Genomic DNA, 20,230 nt, shown 5'->3' on the forward strand with positions numbered 1-20,230 from the left:
GTAAGTGAGGTTTGCTAGTGACCAGGTCCTTGAGGACTAGGTCCCGAAGCCAACCGCTGGAGCCAGTACGACATGGCGAACTTCGCCTTGTGGTAAACCGACGAGTAAGTATCCATGCGTTTTACGCCAGCAAAATCTTCCGGTAAAAATCTGGCCGCTTCGACACCGGAATGGCTCAACACTGCCAGTGAGATGACATAGATGATCAAAAGGGTACTTAGCTTTCTGCTATTCATCTTCCCAAACCGAAATCTAAACACCAGAAAAAGGAGGCTAAATCTTATGAAGATTAATTGTCGGAAATGAAATACGAAAAGCTTAATGCAAATCGTTAACGTTGTGAATGAAGAAAACTCGAAACCGAATGGTTTATATAGGGAAAACAAAGGTGTACAAAGTCTAGTTACAACAGCTTAAAATATCAAATGTGAGCCTTTTAGGACTGCCTAATCGTGTTGACCGATAATTTTTGAGCCAAGTCATAGACTAAGCTGAAACACTTTGTTAAATTGTTTTCAATTTGTCAATGGCTGCTACAGTCTACATTTTTCCTTGTTTAACCCTTCTGTCATTGACGGGTAAATTACGTATTCAGTACTTAAACTATCAGTTTTGATCCATTTTAATACCCAAACTTTTAACTTTTTTCAAAATCATACCTAACGTTTAGTTTTTATTTCGTTTTAGAACCTAGCCGTTAAAAACTTAACGGGTGATTAGCAAGTGACACCTTTTTTTATGGATAAATTACATCATTCGTCAATCAACTATCTTCTCACTCCTATTTTAGTCACTAAAGTTTAATTTTTTTAAGTTAACTACTTAACTTTCAAATTACTCCTAATTTATTCAAACTTTTTCATTTTTAATTATATATTAATAAAATAATAATAATATATTTCACTTTACAAAAATTATTAACAAAATAACTTAGAGTGAATAAAAAGGAGCAATTTGAAAGTTGAGTAGTTAAATTGAAAATGTTTAAACTTTAGTACCAAAATAGGAGTGAGAAGATAGTTGAGTGATGAATGGTGTAATTTACCCATAAAAATGAAACAAAACAAAACAAATTTTGAAACAAAAACTAAACGTTAGGTATAATTTAAAAAAAAATTAAAAGTATAAGTATTAAAACGAACTGAAACTGATAATTTAGGTACTAAACCCGTAATGTACCCTTCATTGATTGGATTCTATAGCCGATGAAGGCTGCTTTTGTTATTTTGAGAAATCATAGGGTTAAAATTGGGATTCAGCAAAATGACAACAACACCAAAACACTGTGTTTAGTTGTATGTGAAAGTGCATAATTTTGACTGTTAATTGATAATAAAAATATTATTAGATCTTATTTTGGAAAAAAAATCAATTTTTACCTAATAAATAAAATTAATTAAATTATATTAGGATTTATTTATTTGTTGATCAAATCCACCTACCCTTGAATAAATTTATATTTCAAAGTGTTGAAAAAAATAATTAGTGTAAAAATATATTCTGTATAACATATTAAAAATGTGAGTATAACAAACATTGCAGTCTTTTGGAATTGTTTGATTTTTTTTTATTTTTCTATTTTCAAAATAAAATTATATACTTTTAAAATAATGGTTTAAGAGTCACATTTGTCCCTGTAATAGGTCCAATTTACCATTTTTTGCTTCTATCGAATTTTCTCATCAATTTAACGATCGAAGTTGCTCAATTAAATTATTCTTTTTAAAACCCTAAATTATAAATTCTAGATTGAGTTTAAAGTTTAGGGTTCATGGTTGAGAGGTTATGGGGTTATGTTTTAGGGTTTAGGGTTTATAATTTAGGATTTTAAGTTAAGGGTAGGGTATATAATGATATAATCGAATAATTTCGAGGGCTAAATTGATGTGAAATACGATAAAAACGAAAGTGATAAATTAAGTCTACTACTGAGACGAAGGTGATAAACATGTGAGTATATCAAGCATTACAATCTTACAGAATTGTTCGAATTTTTTATTTTCCTATTTTAAAAAATGAAATTATACACCTTGAAAATAATGATTTTTTTATTAAGTGAATAGAAATTTATATTCTTTAGATAAACATAGATATCAAAATTTAAATCCATTCAAAGTAAATTAATATGAATATTTTTTATCACTCCCAGTAAAATGGATTAGTGACACTATATATATTGCAGTATTTTTTTTATCCAAACAATAATATTATTAAGAAATATAAATTATTTGGTAACATTAACTTATAAATTCTTTTAAGTTCGAGTCGAGTCTTTCAATTCTACATGATATATGTATATCACATATAAAAAATATAAAGAAATAAACTATAAAATAGATACTCGAATGACTTTATTTAACTTGAATTTCATAAGCTCGAGTCAACTAAAAAAAAAATTAAATGAAGTTAAAACTATAAAATAAAACTCTTCAACTCGACTAACTCGAAATCTGTTGACTTAACTCAATTAAATGTCCAACCCTAACATTATTTTCTCATAAGAAGAAAAACTTTATCATTTTTGGATTTACATTTGCACATATAGTTCTGAAGCTGCATTACACAACATGAACCTTCCTATAATCAAAGAAAGAAAATAAAACAATAAAAACAATAACTAATATAATTTTCATGTAGTGATCTGAACATTGATCCAAAACTGGATTTGCAGACATATCTAATGACCAGGACCTCTAGGACTGGGGCCAGAAGCCAACCGCTCGAGCTAGCACGACATGGTGAGCTTGGCCTTCTCTTACACCGACGAGTACGTCGATGTCTCCAAGTGATTGGCTCTTGCAAAATCCTCTCCTAAAGCTCTCGTTGCCTCCACTTGACCATGTCCATGTCTCAAAATGACCACTGAGATGACCAAAATGATCAAAAGGCTGCTTAATTTTCTTCTATTCATCTTTGGGAAAGACTGTTTTTTCTCTCTCCAAGCTATAACTTTCTTTCTTTTTGTATTTTGTTGCGTGTTGTGTGTGCTTAAAACTGAACGCAAATGATATGCAAGTATCACAAGTAATACAATGATGAGTGAGTATCGTATCCAGAAGGATTGGTGGAAATTTATAATTTCGGACACAACAATACACTAAATTATCTTAGTAATGATATTTACACCGATGATGCTTAGGTAAAGGAATTGTGACTATAGGGTGGAATGATGGTGAAGAAATATGAATGAGTTAACAAATGTGATGTCGTGGCTATGGAGATGTTTATAGTCTAAATAGGTGAAAATGTCAAGGCAATGCAGAATGGTAAAAACACAAAATAAATGAAATAACTTGACAATCCTCACACGGAAAGCTTCTTCGGCAATGAATGATAGGGAGTCACTTAAGAAGTTTTAAACTTATCTCTTAAGTTGATCTAGTCTTCTAGTGCCTTACTTGTTCAACAGAGTTTACTAAAGATGTTCTATGTTATCTCAATCTAAGAACCTAACAGAATAAGACGCCACAACATCTCCTTTCAGCCTGAGCAATGACACACTAAACCATTGGTTAAGCTTTACCCTCTTAGTCGTTGAAATCCTAGCTTAGTTTATCTCGAATACTAAGGGATTAGGTTCTAGTAATTAACTACAACTCATTGCTTATGCTAATCTTACTTTAGTTTCTCTCAAATACTAAAGAATTAATGACTACATTTCTCTCAAACATCTAGTATTCTACTTAAGAAATGACCACTCTCATGCCTCCTACAATCTTAAGAGATTAAGAACTCATAAGAAAAACAAGTAATAAGCAAAATAAAACATTAATCAACCATTCAAAACAAAGTTTAAAGTATCCATCAATGAACTCCACCAAATATAGTCTAGTTCATGGTGGGGTTCAAATAGACCATGGAAAATCCCAATTTGTTCATTCGTTCCTTACAACCCTATCAAAGATCAATCATAAAATGAAGCAAAGGTTGGAGAAGAAAGCATTAGATGTGCATGGCCGACACTTCCTTCGAACCACCACAAATGAACACAACACCTCGCCCTTTTCGGGTGCAAGTGCCACTCCCTCAAGCTTCACCAATGAAGGAACATCACTAAAAATGGATGGGAAAAAGAAAAAAGAGGAAGTTGAGCTCGTCAATGGAGGAAGAGAGAGTTGGAGAAGATGATGAATGAGAGATATTCAAAATGGTGTTATTTTCTTTATAAATCTAAGGAATGTTCTTAGGGAATTTTTCCAAAAATTCCAGTCATATCCCCCAAGTACGCTCCAAATGCTTGAAAATTGATTCCATAGGTGGCAGTGGATCTCATTCAGATGGTTACCATCACAAAACACGTGCTAATAACAACTGTCATTTGTGAAAATATCTTTTTGTCATTTTTTGTGCCAGAAATACTAAGGCATTGCAGTCTGCTTCAACAACTTGTGATCCCGCGACATTCTTCTCTGCTCGCCTTATGCTCCTTGTTTCCTGCACATCACCAAATAACCAGACATTTCCCATCATATAACACCTTCACAAAGTAAAATGCAATGGCAAAATACAACTACCAAAATGCAAATATATAAAACTACATGCACCTAAAATGACCTATATGAGTCTTTAGACAATCAATAACTAGTGAAAAAGGCCTTAAAAGTAACCTTTTTTATAGAGTTATCATATTTGCTTAAAGCTAGTTTGAATGCTATTGTTGTATGAAGCGTGGAAGCGAAATGGGGTATATATATATATATATATATATATATATATATATATATATATATATATATAGAGAGAGAGAGAGAGAGAGAGAGAGAGGGGGGGGAGGGGCAAGGCTGGTAGAGTTGGACTATAGTACAATGGTTTGAATAATATTGGTTTAGGGTTTCGACAGTTGGCTTTTTAAGAGAGTACATGTTGACCATGGAGTTTTGAAAAAGTCATGCATGCACGCAGCAGGCATGCAATGGTATATTAATTAATAGGATTCTTTGAATGACATATATTATCGTTGATCGTTCTAGTATTGATGTGATGGTTTACGATATTAACGTGACAATTTATTATATTTATGTGACGGTTCACATGCGAAAGATGATGTGATGTGTCGTAGTTTACCCAAGAAAAACTTTGTGAAAATGAGGTTGGGATTTGGTTTTTTCCAGGAAGGAAGATGTAAAAGTTTCAGGGTTTTGAATGTGTCAAAGCACGAGTTGTTTGAACGCTTTAAACTTTTTTCTTGGTAAGCAATATCTGTGTAAGGCTCCCAATAGAGCAGTTCCATGCCTATGAAAGAAAAATTTTAATCATATTTTCTTTTATAAATCTGGTGTGAATATAAAGTAATATATCTTTAAAGACTCTCTACCAATTGCCAATAGATGTTTATATTTTTATCGGTGTTCGAACTCGAGACCTCTAGGGAGAACAACAAATCCCTTGATCAATGAGATCACTTGGTTCATGCAATATTGATTTTACAATAAACTTGGGAAAGTATTCGAGTGCAGTTAGGGATAGATCAAAGGAGATTGAAGGGAAGACCGCTCCTTGAAAATTTTAAGTACTCGTACAATTTAAATATTTTATAGTGATAACGAATTTTCGCTCTTAGAATTGTATAAATCTATCTTCAAACATAAAATCATTCGTCCCTTGATCCTTTGGAGAGACGGATATATAGCCATCGGTTAAGATATTTCCAAAAACATGGGTCGTAGCTATAAGTGCAACATGACAATGATAATTTCATGTAAACATGTAAGAAAAACCTAATTATATAAAATCAAGTACCTAAGATTTATCACGTAAAATGATAAAAAAATAAAATAATAGACGTGGAAGTGTAACTAAATTAATTGATGATTTGAAATCCTTAAATCTTTTTTTTATTTAATAAATGTGTTTTCTCTTGTCATAAAAAGTTCTTTGGCCTATTACCTACTACATATTAGGTCGGTCTTTTAAGTATTTATAATTCTATCCCTCATCTAATTATGAATACAACTTATGATATTTACATTTTAATTCCATGACATTTGAATACGTATGATACATGTAACATGATTGATCACTTAATTTTATGTTATACTTTATAATAACATTATGCATTCCAACGGAACATGTTCTTCCTAGTTGAGAGCTCCCCTTTGTAAGAAGAGGCAAAAAGAAAAAAAAAATGAAAACTAGGTTGAGATTATCTAATTTTTTCTTCTTCTTCTAATATATATATATTAAACAACCTTCTAAGCACATGAGAAAACTTAAAACAAAGGCTTAAGGGCCATCTTTGTCCCTGCAATAGACCATATTTATCTTTTTTGCTCCTATCGTATTTTCACATCAATTTTATACCTCATCCCTAACTTAAAACCCTAAGTTAGAGTTTAGATTTAGAGTTTATGGTTTAAAGGTTTAAAGGTTATGTGGTTATGATTTAGGGTTTTAAGTGTAGGGTATAATATGATGCAATTGAACAATTTCGAGAATTCAATTGATGCGAAAATACGATAAATGTGAAAATGCTAAATTAGGCATACGATATGGGCAAAAGTTACCCTTTTACCTTAAAAAATAATAGAATACGCTTGTGTCAAAGACATAGCCCTATCAATGCTCACACCATAGGTCCAAATTATGAGAATTAGTTATACAAGTGCCCTTTCTTAAGTCCAAGTTAGATGTACAAAGGAGTGTTGGTTAGGTATTACAAATATGAGACATTAGAAGCCAAAATACAAGAAATAACATTTCTAGGCCTCTCTACCTGAAAACAAAAACCCTGAGCATTAATTGCTCACTTTTAAACCACTTTTTGATCAACAAAACAAATATAAATTTATCAATAAAATAGTAAACATGAAATGTTAGGGGGGTTTAGCTATCCAAGTGACTGGGAGAATTGTTAAACATACTGTGCCACATATATGCCCTAGAAAGCACAATTTCAAGCTCTTGATATGTCCAGTTGTGAGTTGGAAGGTGTTGAAGGAACATCACCAATTCCTGGAAATCAAGCTTCTTAAGTGCGTCTGACCACTGAAATTGCACAACAAAATCGATCATCGGTTAGCTTCTGTACTTGATAAGATTATGAATAATCATAAAGGGGACACAGAGTTGTCGAGGCATCCGATGTCGGGGAAAAGAATCAGTTGAAGTTTGCAAATCGTAGAAGCAAATGTCATCAGCAGAGTCCGGAAGGAGTCAAATGAAAAAATCCAAACAAAGCAGAGAAAAATAACAAAAAGAATGTAGTCATAACAATCCTGGAAAACAGCTTCACCTTCAGCCTTCATTATGTTTTGGATCAAAGAAATAGCCATTCATTTCCTTTCGGATAAGAAAAAGCGTAAATTAAGAAGAAAAAGAATACATCTTTTCATTTGAACAACTATTGCAGCTATATCGCTTAAAGATTCCAGAAATGCATGCAGTCTAAATGAAGTGAATTATATTAGTAGAAAGGAAGTTAAAGCACAGCTCACCGTTAAAAGAAAACTGGCAAAAAAGTACACAAGAAAATCAGGGAGTGCATCGCCTTCAGCAAGATACGTATCCCATAGACGGGTTACTAGATGGAAAGGAATCTGTTAAACAAAAATAATTAAAAGAAAAACTAATAAAGCCACAAGAAAAATTAAAAGTATAACTAGTTTGTCAATCAACCATAAAAAAACTGCAAAATGCAGGTTAATTACACGGTTTAAGTAATGGATTGGATGGTAGGATTAAACTTTACCTCACGTATCAGTAGACAGTTGAACCAGCGAAAAGCAAATTGAAGAAACTCAAGTCCTTGATTCTCCACATGTCTAGAAACAGGTTCTTGTGCAAATTAACAAAACAAAGTGGTTAATATGAGAAAGAAATTAGAACGTACAGAAAGGAAACATAATTTTAAGTTAAGTTGTTCTAACTCTTCATTTTTCTTAAAGTACCCATGTTTGATGCATAGGAGGACATTGATATGGGAATATGACTAAGCATGACCCTCCAAGGATCCTCTGAATACAAGGAAAAGCTTTAGAAAAATAAATAAATAGAAGGTTTAAACATTCTCACGTCAAACACAGACACATATCTGCCACTCATACCAGAGTCCAAGTAACAGAGATTTTAAGTAAATAAAAGAAGCACACGACATAAAGGCGTGCACAAGAAAACATCTATACTAAATAAAACCATTTCCCTTTCTCCGTATGAGTAAGAAAATGAGGGGGCCTGTACATACACACAACCTTTAGCTTTCTATATAAGAATCACTAAATTATCTGCACATATATGAAGACTTAAATTTCCTACATGAAGCAAAAGCTTGTTGAATTCATGAATAGAAAAGAATGCTAGAGAGAACTGACTGCCCCTAAAGAGATTACCATCAATTCTCCGAACCAATTCCTTAAGCTTGAATACAAGCCTCTGGATTCCTGGTTGAGCAAAGGTGTAATGGTCTTGCATGCCATCAAGCAACTGTGACAAGCACCAATAACAGTCGGCTTCTATGTTGGTGATATTCGCCGAAGATAAATCAGAGATTGACCAACTATCTATGCTCCCGTCTAAGTACTCTGATAAGAAGACAACCAGAAAGGGTGTAACTAGATCATTTATCCCCTGCACATATCCACTTGCAGGATGCCGAATGGCCCTATACATGAAGTTGAGAAAAAAATCATTACTCGAAAACAACACATGGGATCTGACAGCATCTTAAATTGCAAACATTACATGTTATAAGAAGCCATCAATAAATATGGACTCACCAATGGAAACAATACATGTTGAGAAAAAAATCACTACTCCAAAACAACACATGGGATCTCACAGCATCTTAAATTGCAAACATTACATGTTATAAAAAGCCATCAATAAATTTGGACTCACCAATATAAATAATACCTTACCATGTATAAAGAATGCGCTCCAAGGACTTTTGAACTTGTGCTTGCTGAAAGAAGGCAACATCAGGTACAGTTCTAGGACAATCAACAGAAATCTAACGAACCGAATAAAGGCAATTGTTAACAATCGGGCATAGAAGGCTGAAATTTGAATTCAGTACGGGTTAAAGGTACCTGACGAAGCATATTTATCTCATCATCTGAATGGTCAGTCTCTGGAATGTCATAAAATTGAGCAACACAATCAAGATATTCAATGCGTTTCCTCCTTAGAACTCCCTCCCTTCTATCCGAATTAGGTGGTGCATATCCCTGTTGTCATTTCATACTTTCATTTCAAACAAGCAGCCAAAATTTAATAAAAATAACCATGTCCCTTAGATGACTCATTTGTTAAGCCTGATTATAAAATATTAGGCATATAGGTTCCTTCGTGCATGCTCTAAACAGTGGCCAGATTGGTTTCATGTACGGGAATAGAAAGCCAAAAAGTATATACAAAATGTCCAAAACCAACAACCTTAAGAGACATTGCATATATTGGCCAAAAAGAAAGGAAAAAAAAGACATTGCAAACTGGAATGACAAACAAAAACCAATAGCTCCTAAAAAGAAACATCTGACACTAAAAGTGGCCGACTATTTTCAGATGATGATGTGATTTTTTTCTTTCTTTCTTTATTTTGGTGGGGGGGGGGTGTAACAGCTGTAAGTCAATAGAATTTGGTATGATTTCAACCATAATGGGACAACATAAGAAATATCAGTCTTTCTAAAAAAGAAGATGAACAAATTGGTTCATATACAGTTCCAGTCCTCCTCTTGCCTAAATATTGATAGTTTCATTAGATCATCAAGCTTACCAGAAGAAGTCTCCATACATCAGGCCGCATGTAAGGTGGAATACCACTCCAAGCTGGTTCACGTAATCTCTCTGCACAAGGAACTCATGATCAAGTCAAACTATGATACTAGTAATAAAAGGATTGTTAAACTAGAACTCAGAAAAGTAAGGGAACAGAAAAGACTACATTCTCTATCAAACTAAGAAAGTGAGAATTAGGTACGTAGGCCTGTAAACGAACTGAACCCACATGAACGGATGTATGTTCATGTTCGTTCATTTAATAAATAAATGAACATAAACGAACAAAATTTTTTTTGTTCATGTTCGTTCATTAAGGAATATAGCTTGTTTATGTTCGTTCATTTAAATGATAAACGAACATAAACTAACATAAACGAACACAAACGAACGAACATAATAAATTAACATAAACGAACAACACAAACACAAAAAACAAACTTATTCGAACACAACAAATGAATGTAAAAAAAGTAAACAACAAGAATAACAACTTAAAATTCTTTAATATAATCTACAACTTTGGAGTTAATTTGTTCGAATACGACAAAAACATACATAAATCATAAATAAGCTATATGAACATAATAAAGTCTTAAAGTTAATTTGTTCAACAAAAAAATCTTCTTGAAATCCAAACAACTTCAATAATCTTCGTAACATATTCAACTTGCCCTCTGTTCGAATATAAATGAACGAACATTAATGAACATAAATGAACGAACATATAATCGAACGTTCACAAGCGTAAATGAACGAACGAGCCCTTTGTTCGTGTTCGTTCATTTTATTAAACGAACGCAAAATCTTGTTCATGTTCGTTCATTTAATAAATAAACGAACTTCCATCCGTACGGTTCATAAACAGTTCGCTGAACGTTTACAGGCCTATAACTACGTATATGAGCAGGTAGGCACTTTTGACTTGGCTTTTCTACTGAATGAGCATTAGCTATGTAAAAATAAATAAATAAACATTCGCCAGACACTTGATATAAAAGCTCTATTTTTGAGCTATACAAAGCAGCTTGTAAGGCCTACTTATATCTCATTTTTAAAATGGCTCAGCTCAGCTCAAGTAAGACCTCACACAATTTTCAGCAGAGTTAAACAGACTAATAAATAGATAACTCATCCTGAAGTAACAAAATAGACATAATACCTATTATGACCATTTGCCGTGAGAGCTCTTTCGTAAACTTCAAAACCCTTGCAAAATCTGTAGATCTTGCACCCATTGCAGACTTGATTTCTCGAGCAGCATGCTCAATGTTTGAGTTTGAAGCTCTTAACTGATTAACAGTTATATCAATACCTGTATTTTTGAGATATGAAAGGGTAAAATTTTATTTTAACCTTGAACTTCATATAAAATTTTAATTATAGACTTTTTTTGTAAATCTAAAATAGTTTAAGGATAAATTTATAATTTAATCTTCAGATAATTTTTATTCTTCAATGACAGAAGAATAATATTTTTGAAATAAAAAAAATTAATGGCATTTTAGTCCAAAACGTCGATAATCCAACAATACCTAAGGAAAATGAGGTAATGACATTCTCGGTAATATACTCCAAAAAAATCACTATTGGTAGTCTTACATTACCGGGAATGAGATTCCCGGGCTAATCAAACGGAGAATGTGGATTTCATTCTCACGGGAATCTCACATTCCTCCATCCAAACGTCCCCGTGACATAATGATTAAGAGAAAGGTAAAAAGGTATCAAATGTCTTTGTATTTTGGGAAAAAATTAATGTCTTTGAATTTGTTGTTTCTTTGAGTAACTGCATGTGAACGAGCTGAGTCGAGCTCGACTATTGTGGAGTTTAACTCGAAAAGTTTAAAATTGAGTTCGAATCAAAGTTCACGAACTTAAAATGGTCAATTTCGTCTCGAACTCAAAATAAAAAAAAAATTGAAGCTTGATCCGAACTCGGAAAAACTTGAATTCGAAATATTCTTAAACTTCGCTCAATTGATGCTCAAATTCAAGTTCGTTGAGTTCAAACTTGAGTTTGAACCTTGGAAACCTCATATTGTATATTTTTAAAAAAAAAACATATAAATGCTAATATTATTAATAATTTAATTAAAAATAATAATAATAATTTTTTCGAGTTGTTCACAAGCTTTTCGAGCTAGGTATCAAATAATTTACTTTGACTCGTTATGAACTTGAGCCAAGTTCGAGCTTGAGTCGAATCCATTCGATTCGAGTGTTGACCGAGTCGAACTCGAGTTGCTCGCGATTTGTCTTGTCTCATTGACGGCCCTAGTTATAAGTTTTACAAATGGAAGGGAATGGAATAGTTCAGCTGCTAATAAGCATAGGAGCAACATATTTATATGTCATTGTTCCTTGTTTGAATTTTAATGGAGATAGATGTTTGTTGAATGTTAGTCTTCTGTTTATCCGAATTCTTTTTAAGTTGTTTTAGATAATCCAATTGATTCTTTTCCACGTTTTACTGAATGAGCTCGTCATTAACCTAATTTACTTTATAATTCTTCTTTTTGTCGAGAATGCAAATTTTAATTCTAATTCTTTTTGTGACATCTTCTCGCAGATATGCGATAGAGCCGAGCATAATTCGTTCTGCAAAAATAGCATTGCAGTTACAAAATAAGACGGTACGGGATGTGGCTTTGCGGTGCAGATGGATAACTGTAAGTTTTACTGTGTTCTTTTTCTTTATAAGAATTGGATGTCTCGTTAAAAAAACCCTTCATACGCATCGATTCACAACTTGGTAAATCACCGAGCAGCGGAAGGAGATTTTACTGTGTTCTCATAAGTCACAATTTTAACTCATCAGCTAACTGTTAGCTTGAATTCTAGAATATATAGACATATATATTAATATTACCACAAGTAGAGCATATTTCTCAAGTGGCTTAAATGCTACTACAATGAGCAGGGTGTAATTGTTGGAGTATATTCATATATTGCTGGCTTGATGCCATAATTATACTGTGATGTATATGCGTATACGTCCATGTGTGTGTAGTGAATGTGTGCATGCGTACATGTGTGCACTTAATCTGATTTATTCCTTATGCAGAAAAAGGAAAATAGCAAGAGAAGGAAGGAATAACATAATATAGCCAGGAAAAGTAAAGACAAAAAGGTATTATTTACTGGTTCTTTTTTATGTGTGTCAAGCTAAGCTATATTTTATTTCCGTTTTCTTTACTCCTATGAGCCTGCTCAATTGGTTAATTGTTAGAATGCACGATATTCGATATCGGTTAAAAAGTAAATTGTCGTTCTATGTGATTGACTGCTTCCATTAACACAGGAAACCTCTCTTATACATGCAAGGTAGTGGAGCAAAGCTCATTGACCATGGGGAGGTTATTGAGTTTAGCATAGTATTTTTATATTTTCATGGTAGAGATGTTAGATGGAGATTTAATTAGTATATGTAGCTAAGCAGCGTCTTCCTCGGGTTTTTGATTGGTTATCTTAGATTCTTGGGGCATGTTCGGTACAGTATGCTTGAATCACAGTATGGTGCGTTTTTATCGTCGTCCTTCCATAAACTTTTCTTTGAGGCCTCGGTCGGGGAGATTTGCGTCGGAGCATTCTTTATGTCTGCTGATAAAACATTTTCGACTTCGATTGATTTTTAGACTTGGAATATAATAGATTGAAGTAAAAGATTTTCCTTCAAAGTAGCCAATTCATGATACTATTTTGTTGATATAATAAAAGATAAGGAAATGTGTATAGTTTATGGATTAGACCATGTTTTGGACCAAAAGATGCTTAGGAATATCTTTTGCGTTTGTTTTCAGGAGAGAGTTGCCGATAATCCGGCAAAGCCTACTCATTTTGTGGCTCAACCTAATCTTTCTCCATATGCACCCCAGTGATTCCTATGGATTACGATGATGACATTCCATACCGAGGTTAGATTTTATCATTGAATATATTTTCAATTGTCCTCTTAAGCTCGGGATTCAGAGATGTTCTTTGTTGCTTCTTACATGCAAGTTTTACTTATGTTTACTGGAATCTGTTGTTTTCTGTTTAGTCAAGATATATTTAGCATTATATTTGAAGTTTTATGTACATCATCTTGAGGCAGATAGACTGAGTTTCATGTTCGATTGCCTCACTAGTTGCATTGGAGTTTTGGTTTTTCCTTCTGATGTTTCAGTTTCCGATTTTATTAACCCCCGCTATGTATATTGCTCTCAAAGCTGAAATTGTCTGTAAAAGCTTCTGAACGTTTTTCAGCAAAAGATGTTGGCGTTTTGAAGGATTCGGACAGTTGGGATGAACCATTATTCCTGTGGTGCTTTAGTTGGCATGACCCTTTGATGCTCATTTTATGTAACTTAAATGAACTTCCGATTTCTATGATGTTATTATTGGAAATTTAAACCGAAAGCATTGTTATGCTATTTCACAGCCATTGGCGGGGCGACAGGCGAACTTCTGGAGCAGAATGCTCAAGCCTTAAATCAAATATCGGCAAATCTTGCAGCTTTTCAGGTGGAATACCGATGTTATGAACAAATCGATTTTATGTCATCCTTCTATTTTTCCTTTTGTTTGCATTCCAGGTTTTCAATGCTTCCTTGTAAATATGTATGTGCAAATGACTGGTACCCAGTCCCTTAACCCCACCTTCCCGATAACATTTTGTGACAGTTCATGCGGATAGACCGAAAGTTCTGATGTTCAATTTGATTGCTTCAGCTGTATGGATCTCACTAAACTTGACCTCGTTTATCTGATTCTGTTTCTAGATACAGGAAAATATTGTTCTCCCATGCCGAACTCGTGACAAAATTATGAAAATCATGAACGAGTAAGTTCCGGTTTTTGATAAATGCTTCTTAATACCAGATGTTATTTGCTTTCCCTGTCGTATGCTGTGCCATATGGTTTCTAGTAATCATTAGTGCTACATAAGATCGATATTTGTTCCATTACATATGAGGTTGCAATTTGGGAATAAGGATTGATGATACGGGAATCTGGTGTTCAATTTACATGTATCTTCCATCACTTACGAATTCACTATCGAATGAACTCCTGTTGTTTCACTTATCGGATGTTAGGCATTTCTTGATTTTTTTTTTTTTTTTTTTTGCAGGTGAGTGACATGCCGGATACAATGAACCAGATGCAAGTACTCCCGGTGAAACTGAACGAAGAGCTAGCTAATATCATCCTTCCTTCATCATCTCATCCTATGCTTTCGTGATCCTCCGCCTTCTGCTTAGTTTCCGATAACTGAGCGGCGGATCATGCTTTTGCCAATGTAGTAAACAACCGCCAATAAGGTCGACTAACCTTTGCTTGCGTGTAAAGGCATAGTGTTTTCTTGATTTCGTAGTTTGCTTTTAGATATTTATTGTACAGAAATCGAGAGTTGAAATTATTTATTTCAGTTCTCTGTTTTGTGTATAGTTTCCTAAAAGGTTGACAAATTTATGTCTTAAAAGTCACTTCCATCAACATTGTACAAATGTATTGCTTACCCGATTAATCCAAATCGATCAATAATCGGATACATCAGATACCAGTGGTTATACAAAAAAAAAAAAAAAAAAAAAAAAAGAGGCAGCCAACAGCTTGTAGACAATATTAGTTTTGTACGGGTAGAGATACAAGATTAACTAAATTTGAAACAAAGATAATTGTCCGCAGGGTAAACAACAAATATTACCGAACTTTAAAGTGTTATATCATTTATACTACTAAATTTTTAATTTTGTCAATTATAACATTAAACTTTAATTTTCATTTTAATTACACCACTGAATCGTTAACATCACGATGACGTAGCTGACGTAGACATCTCACCGAAACAACATCGTTTTGATTCGATTGTTAACGATTTAACAGCTCATTGATATAATTGAAATAAAAATCAAAGTTCAGTAGTATAAACGATACAACGCTTAAGTTTGGTGATATCTGATGTAGTTTAGCCTTGCCTGAAATAGGCAAAGAGATATAGGATACACGAGCCATTTTTTTGGGTCTGAATTGAAGTTTAAATTTTGTAATAGATTTACAAGAACTTTGTACTGCCAAATTTGGGGATCAACCCCTTAATACAATGTAATACTAATCCAGTAAAGAGGGAAGTGATACATGAAGACTGACCTGTTAAACTGCTTTAGCTTACCCCAAGGCTGAGCAATCCTTGGGCCAGTCCTCACCGATATCTCGCTCGCATCTTTCTTGCAACTGGGGAATCTATAATTCGCAAAACTTAAAAAGATAGGAGTAACGAAAATCAGGAGAAAAAAAGACATTACATCTACAGCGCTAGATGTATGTATGCTGTTATAGTTATCAATAAAAAATCCAGACAGCATAGCTTCCATTCATAAGCAACATTTCAGAACTGACCTGATAATTTTCTGTTTGCTAAGATGAATATCAAATTTCCGTATACCGCACATAAACCAAAAATAGACATTATTCATATAATAAGTTTGTCAAAATGTAATGACAAATCTGGGACTGGGAACTGTACTATATGACAAAATGATGTATAAATCGAAACAACTGATGAAAACCATAAAAAGAACCAGTGACAACAAATTCAAACAACTTCAAAGGTCAAGTTGAGGGCATTCAACTACAACCAGCTGTGAAATCTGCCAAAAGTGCTATGTAACTGTTGGACCCCTTTTTTCAAGGCGATAAGACCCTATAGACCCAGAGGAGATGAACAAATTGTCAGTTCATCAGAAAAGGGTTAATTTTTTTAAGAGAAAAATTCAAGTTATGCTGGTGAACCCATGCTCACCCAAAGGTTTGAAGTAGGTCTAGCAACACTTTTGAAGCTTTTCCCCAGAGATGTTCATTGCAAAAACATGACAAGTGCCGTTTCAATTTGTTTATTCTAATTTATACGTGTAAATTGTGGATGATTGGTCATTTTTGAGATGCAGATGCACTCTCACCCAATGATGAACCTAATCGAAGCATAAGAGGATATACAGGACTGAACTCCTTGTCTCCTCTAGCCCTAACCTTTGCAGCATAATCATCTAGAGTTGCCTTGATTCCTTTCCAGATCTGATCTTCCCCTTGAGAATCCAGCCACAACGAATATTGCAAATGTGTAAGCTTGTTCTTCTGGAGTGGTGATTGCAAGTCCTCAGGTCCTCGGGAATAGAGATGATGCAGTATGACACTTGGGGGTAAATCTTGAAGAAGAGGAGATGCTCCTAGCTGAGAAGTTTCCAAGAAGATTAACGGACGGAATGCTCGAAGAGCTCGGTATGGTGCACCTAGTTGTTCAACTGGGAATAAATTTTGGCCCACAGCTAATTCCAACTCAGCCATGTCCCTCGCCATTCTCAGCTTCCCTGATTCTGAAAGGGGTCTGACAAGAGAAGCATGCCTGATAAAGAGAATCAAAACCCTTGAAGCCATGCTCCTCACAAGCCTCGTGCATATGGTTTCTGTTCCTGCAGTTATAGCATTGGCTGAAGATGGCAACAACCTAGATAGGAACTCACAACGAAAGTGAAGGATGCACTTTTGTAACTCCTCCATGTAAGGTGAAGCATTGTTATCCATAGCAGCATCCATGTCAAGTGCGGAAAAGTTCTGGTCATGGATTTGCAAGATGCAAGATTCAAGACGATCAATCATTGCCTGGAACAAGGATGCTATTGAGTCGCATGCAACTCCATATATTGCACCAAGTGAAGGTGACAATACATCTGCAGCAATAGTTGGAAGCCCCATGATCATAGAAGTTACTTGTGTATGAATTTCTTGTAGATGCTGACATAATGCAAAGTTCTTGAGCTGAGATGCAGTAGCAGGACCAGATACTTGGCGGGCTTCAGGACCAGTTGATATCTGCCAGTTTAACAAAGTTGAATACACTTAGTGTTTCATATATATGTATGAGTGTTTGTGAGTGTTTTGTATGCGGAAATTATGTACTTTATGACACACACAGCTGTATTAAACATATGGGACTTTCTCAAGTTCAGATTTCAGAAATAACAATATAGAATAGTGTTGTAACTTCTAGTGAAACACGTTTATTTGATGATATGAAATTTAAATGTTACCCCAGTAAGTTATGTCACGAATTGCAAAGTGATGTTATAGAAAACATGCCAAATATACCAAAAACTTACAATGAAAAGGTGGGGACAAAAATACTAACATGTTCTCAGACAAAAACTCGTATAAACAAACCATAGCAGATTAGTTAAGGCAATGAGGCAGTAACCTCCTTTGCCCTCCCCTACCCTGATCGGCTGATCCCAATTCTAAATCAAGGATATTATGTATTTGGCATAAGATTTTGCACAGGAAAAAACAAAATACCAGATATTCGGCTCGTTCTGCGATCAGCAGCAAGACTTTACTAATTTCATGCAGCACAAGAAGAGTCAATCGAGCATCCAATTGAACAGCTTCAATTTCTTCCTGAATGCGAGAAAGAATTCTAGAGATCTGTTCTTTGGAAGGAACACTACCACGGCTGGAGACTGGAAAAACAGAATTAACAATATCGGACAGACGGCTTAGGCAGCCAGCCAAGAAACCCATCTGGAAAGTTTCAATAGCTGCAACCATTTGACCTTTTCCCTCCAAAGATATTGCTGGTAACACCCCCTTGACATCAGTGTCACGTGAAATTCCTTCAAGAAGGTTTTCCATCACAGAGAAGAGCTTCGGATACCCATTTGTGAATACCTCTTTCACAAAACTTGATGCAGTAAAAGCAGACTTCATTTGGGTAGCAAAAGCCTTAACCAGAGCTTCCCACACTCTATCTGTTAGCATGGGATCACTCTCCTACACCAAGCAGCATAAATAATTACAGTCAAGAGGAAAACAGCAGCTTCATATTATGACATTTCCTATGTTGTTACTATGGCTCTTCATTTTTCTCTAAGTAGTGATGAATGTAGAGATATAAACATGGAAAAACATAGGTAGAAAAACAGAGCATAGGGACTCATAAACGTATCTAAAGCTAAACTAGACTAATTCAAGTATGAATAGAATGACCACGGCAGTAAGAAAATGAAAATAAATCAAAATGGGTTACCTTAATTACTTCATCAATCAGTAAGACATGCGAAAAAGGGTCTCTCTTCTTCGACAAAACCCTCTGCAAATGCCAAATTGCAACCATTATAGAATGCAACTGATCCATACAACTCCCCATCCGCTGCCACAACGCCTCTCTTGCCTTCCCACTGCCTCCAATCTGCGGCGTTCCGCTCCCCCTAATACCTCCAGGACCAAATCCGCCGCCGCCACCAGCTGAAATAGCCTTCATATCCAACGCCACGCTCACACTCTTCACACCCATCCCCTTGTATTTATTCACCAACTGCTCCACCGTCCCTCTCAACTCCCCAAGATTGTAAAACACCTGCAACCCAGTCCCCACTTCAGCCTGATTCAACCCTTCCATTCCCTTCTCCAAAACTTTCATTGCTTCACTTCTTAACTTGCTCCCTATCTCTTTGACCGCATTGATTTCCTCGTCGACCGTATCGATGCCGCCGAGATCATATTCCTCGGACAAGGTCAAGATATCATTATGCAGCTGAGCAGCCTTGGCGAGATCCAACTTATCAGGCTCTACTTCAGCTGAAGCCATAAGGTCTCGTAGCTTTTTGGAAAGACGAATAGCGCGAATGGAGTGGGAGAGAAGCTCGGAAGTTTTATGTAAATTCGAGAGCTGGACCGTTTTGGAGAGGATTGCATTATGGGGTTCGGAGAGCTCGGATCGGACACGACGAACCGAAGATTGAAGCGAAGAGACGGAAGATCTAAGAGTGGAGAGGGAGACCTCAGTGTTGTTAAGAGAAGATAACTGAGTGAGGAGGAGGGGGTGGTTGGAGAGGACGTGCGAACGGATTTGGGAGTCGAGTTGGCGGATGGCTTGGAGGAGATGTTCGGCGGTTGAAGCGGGGGATCCGGAGGAAAGAGCGGCGGACGAGAAGGAGGTGGAGGAAAAAGAAGGGGAGAGGAAAGGAGAGAGGATTGGGTCTTTGGCAAAAGAGTCGATAATGGAGGAAGGCGGAGGACGGGGAGCATGAGTAGAAGCGGGAGGGTTTTTGAAAGTGGAGAGACGGTGGAGAGGGGAGGAAGCGACGGCGGCGGCGGTGGTTGGGGATCTCTGGAGGGTGGCCGGAGAAACCATTTTTTTTTTTTGTGGGGTGGGGTGGGAGGGGGGTTGGTTTGCAAATCAAAATTGAACAAAATTCCTTCAGATCTATCAAGAAAATTTAGGAAAAGATTTAAGGAAAATGCAGAATCAGTCCTTTATTTTATAAAATATTACACAGTTTATCACTTAAGTTTCCAACAAATTTTATTTATCACTATAAAATTGTAAATTAAACTCTACTGTTAGACTTTGTTTTAGTTGTAAAAGAATCGTACCAATTAAGTTACCCCAATAATTAAAGAATTTATTAGTATTCTTTGAAGTCTCATATTCAAATACCACATATGCAGATAGTGATAGACCCAGAAATATTTTTTAAGG

At 35.1% G+C, this 20,230-nt stretch overlaps 2 protein-coding genes and 1 pseudogene across 2 annotated transcripts; 1 reads left to right on the top strand and 2 right to left on the bottom strand.

Moving 5' to 3' along the window:
• Positions 1 to 6,593: 6,593 nt before the first annotated feature.
• LOC120169790 (GTPase-activating protein GYP1-like) lies at positions 6,594 to 10,952 on the bottom strand. The gene is made up of 8 exons (XM_039177903.1): positions 10,877 to 10,952; positions 9,713 to 9,783; positions 9,024 to 9,161; positions 8,853 to 8,944; positions 8,325 to 8,596; positions 7,688 to 7,773; positions 7,434 to 7,535; positions 6,594 to 6,984 (listed from the first exon to the last, which is right to left on the bottom strand). Exons 1-8 carry the CDS (start codon positions 10,950 to 10,952, stop codon positions 6,823 to 6,825), a joined length of 999 nt encoding a protein of 332 aa, XP_039033834.1. The 3' UTR covers positions 6,594 to 6,822.
• A 403-nt stretch (positions 10,953 to 11,355) lies between these two features.
• Positions 11,356 to 14,605, top strand: LOC120169791 (annotated as a pseudogene).
• A 1,558-nt stretch (positions 14,606 to 16,163) lies between these two features.
• Positions 16,164 to 19,898, bottom strand: LOC120169762 (conserved oligomeric Golgi complex subunit 5-like). Its single transcript, XM_039177884.1, has 4 exons — positions 18,776 to 19,898; positions 18,046 to 18,519; positions 16,499 to 17,565; positions 16,164 to 16,399 (listed from the first exon to the last, which is right to left on the bottom strand). Exons 1-3 carry the CDS (start codon positions 19,880 to 19,882, stop codon positions 16,627 to 16,629), a joined length of 2,520 nt encoding a protein of 839 aa, XP_039033815.1. The 5' UTR covers positions 19,883 to 19,898; the 3' UTR covers positions 16,164 to 16,399; positions 16,499 to 16,626.
• Positions 19,899 to 20,230: the final 332 nt, after the last annotated feature.

This window comes from Hibiscus syriacus, unplaced genomic scaffold (genome assembly GCF_006381635.1).
Source record: "Hibiscus syriacus cultivar Baekdansim isolate YM2019G1 unplaced genomic scaffold, ASM638163v2 tig00111769_pilon, whole genome shotgun sequence".
Classification (NCBI taxonomy): Eukaryota; Viridiplantae; Streptophyta; class Magnoliopsida; order Malvales; family Malvaceae; genus Hibiscus; species Hibiscus syriacus.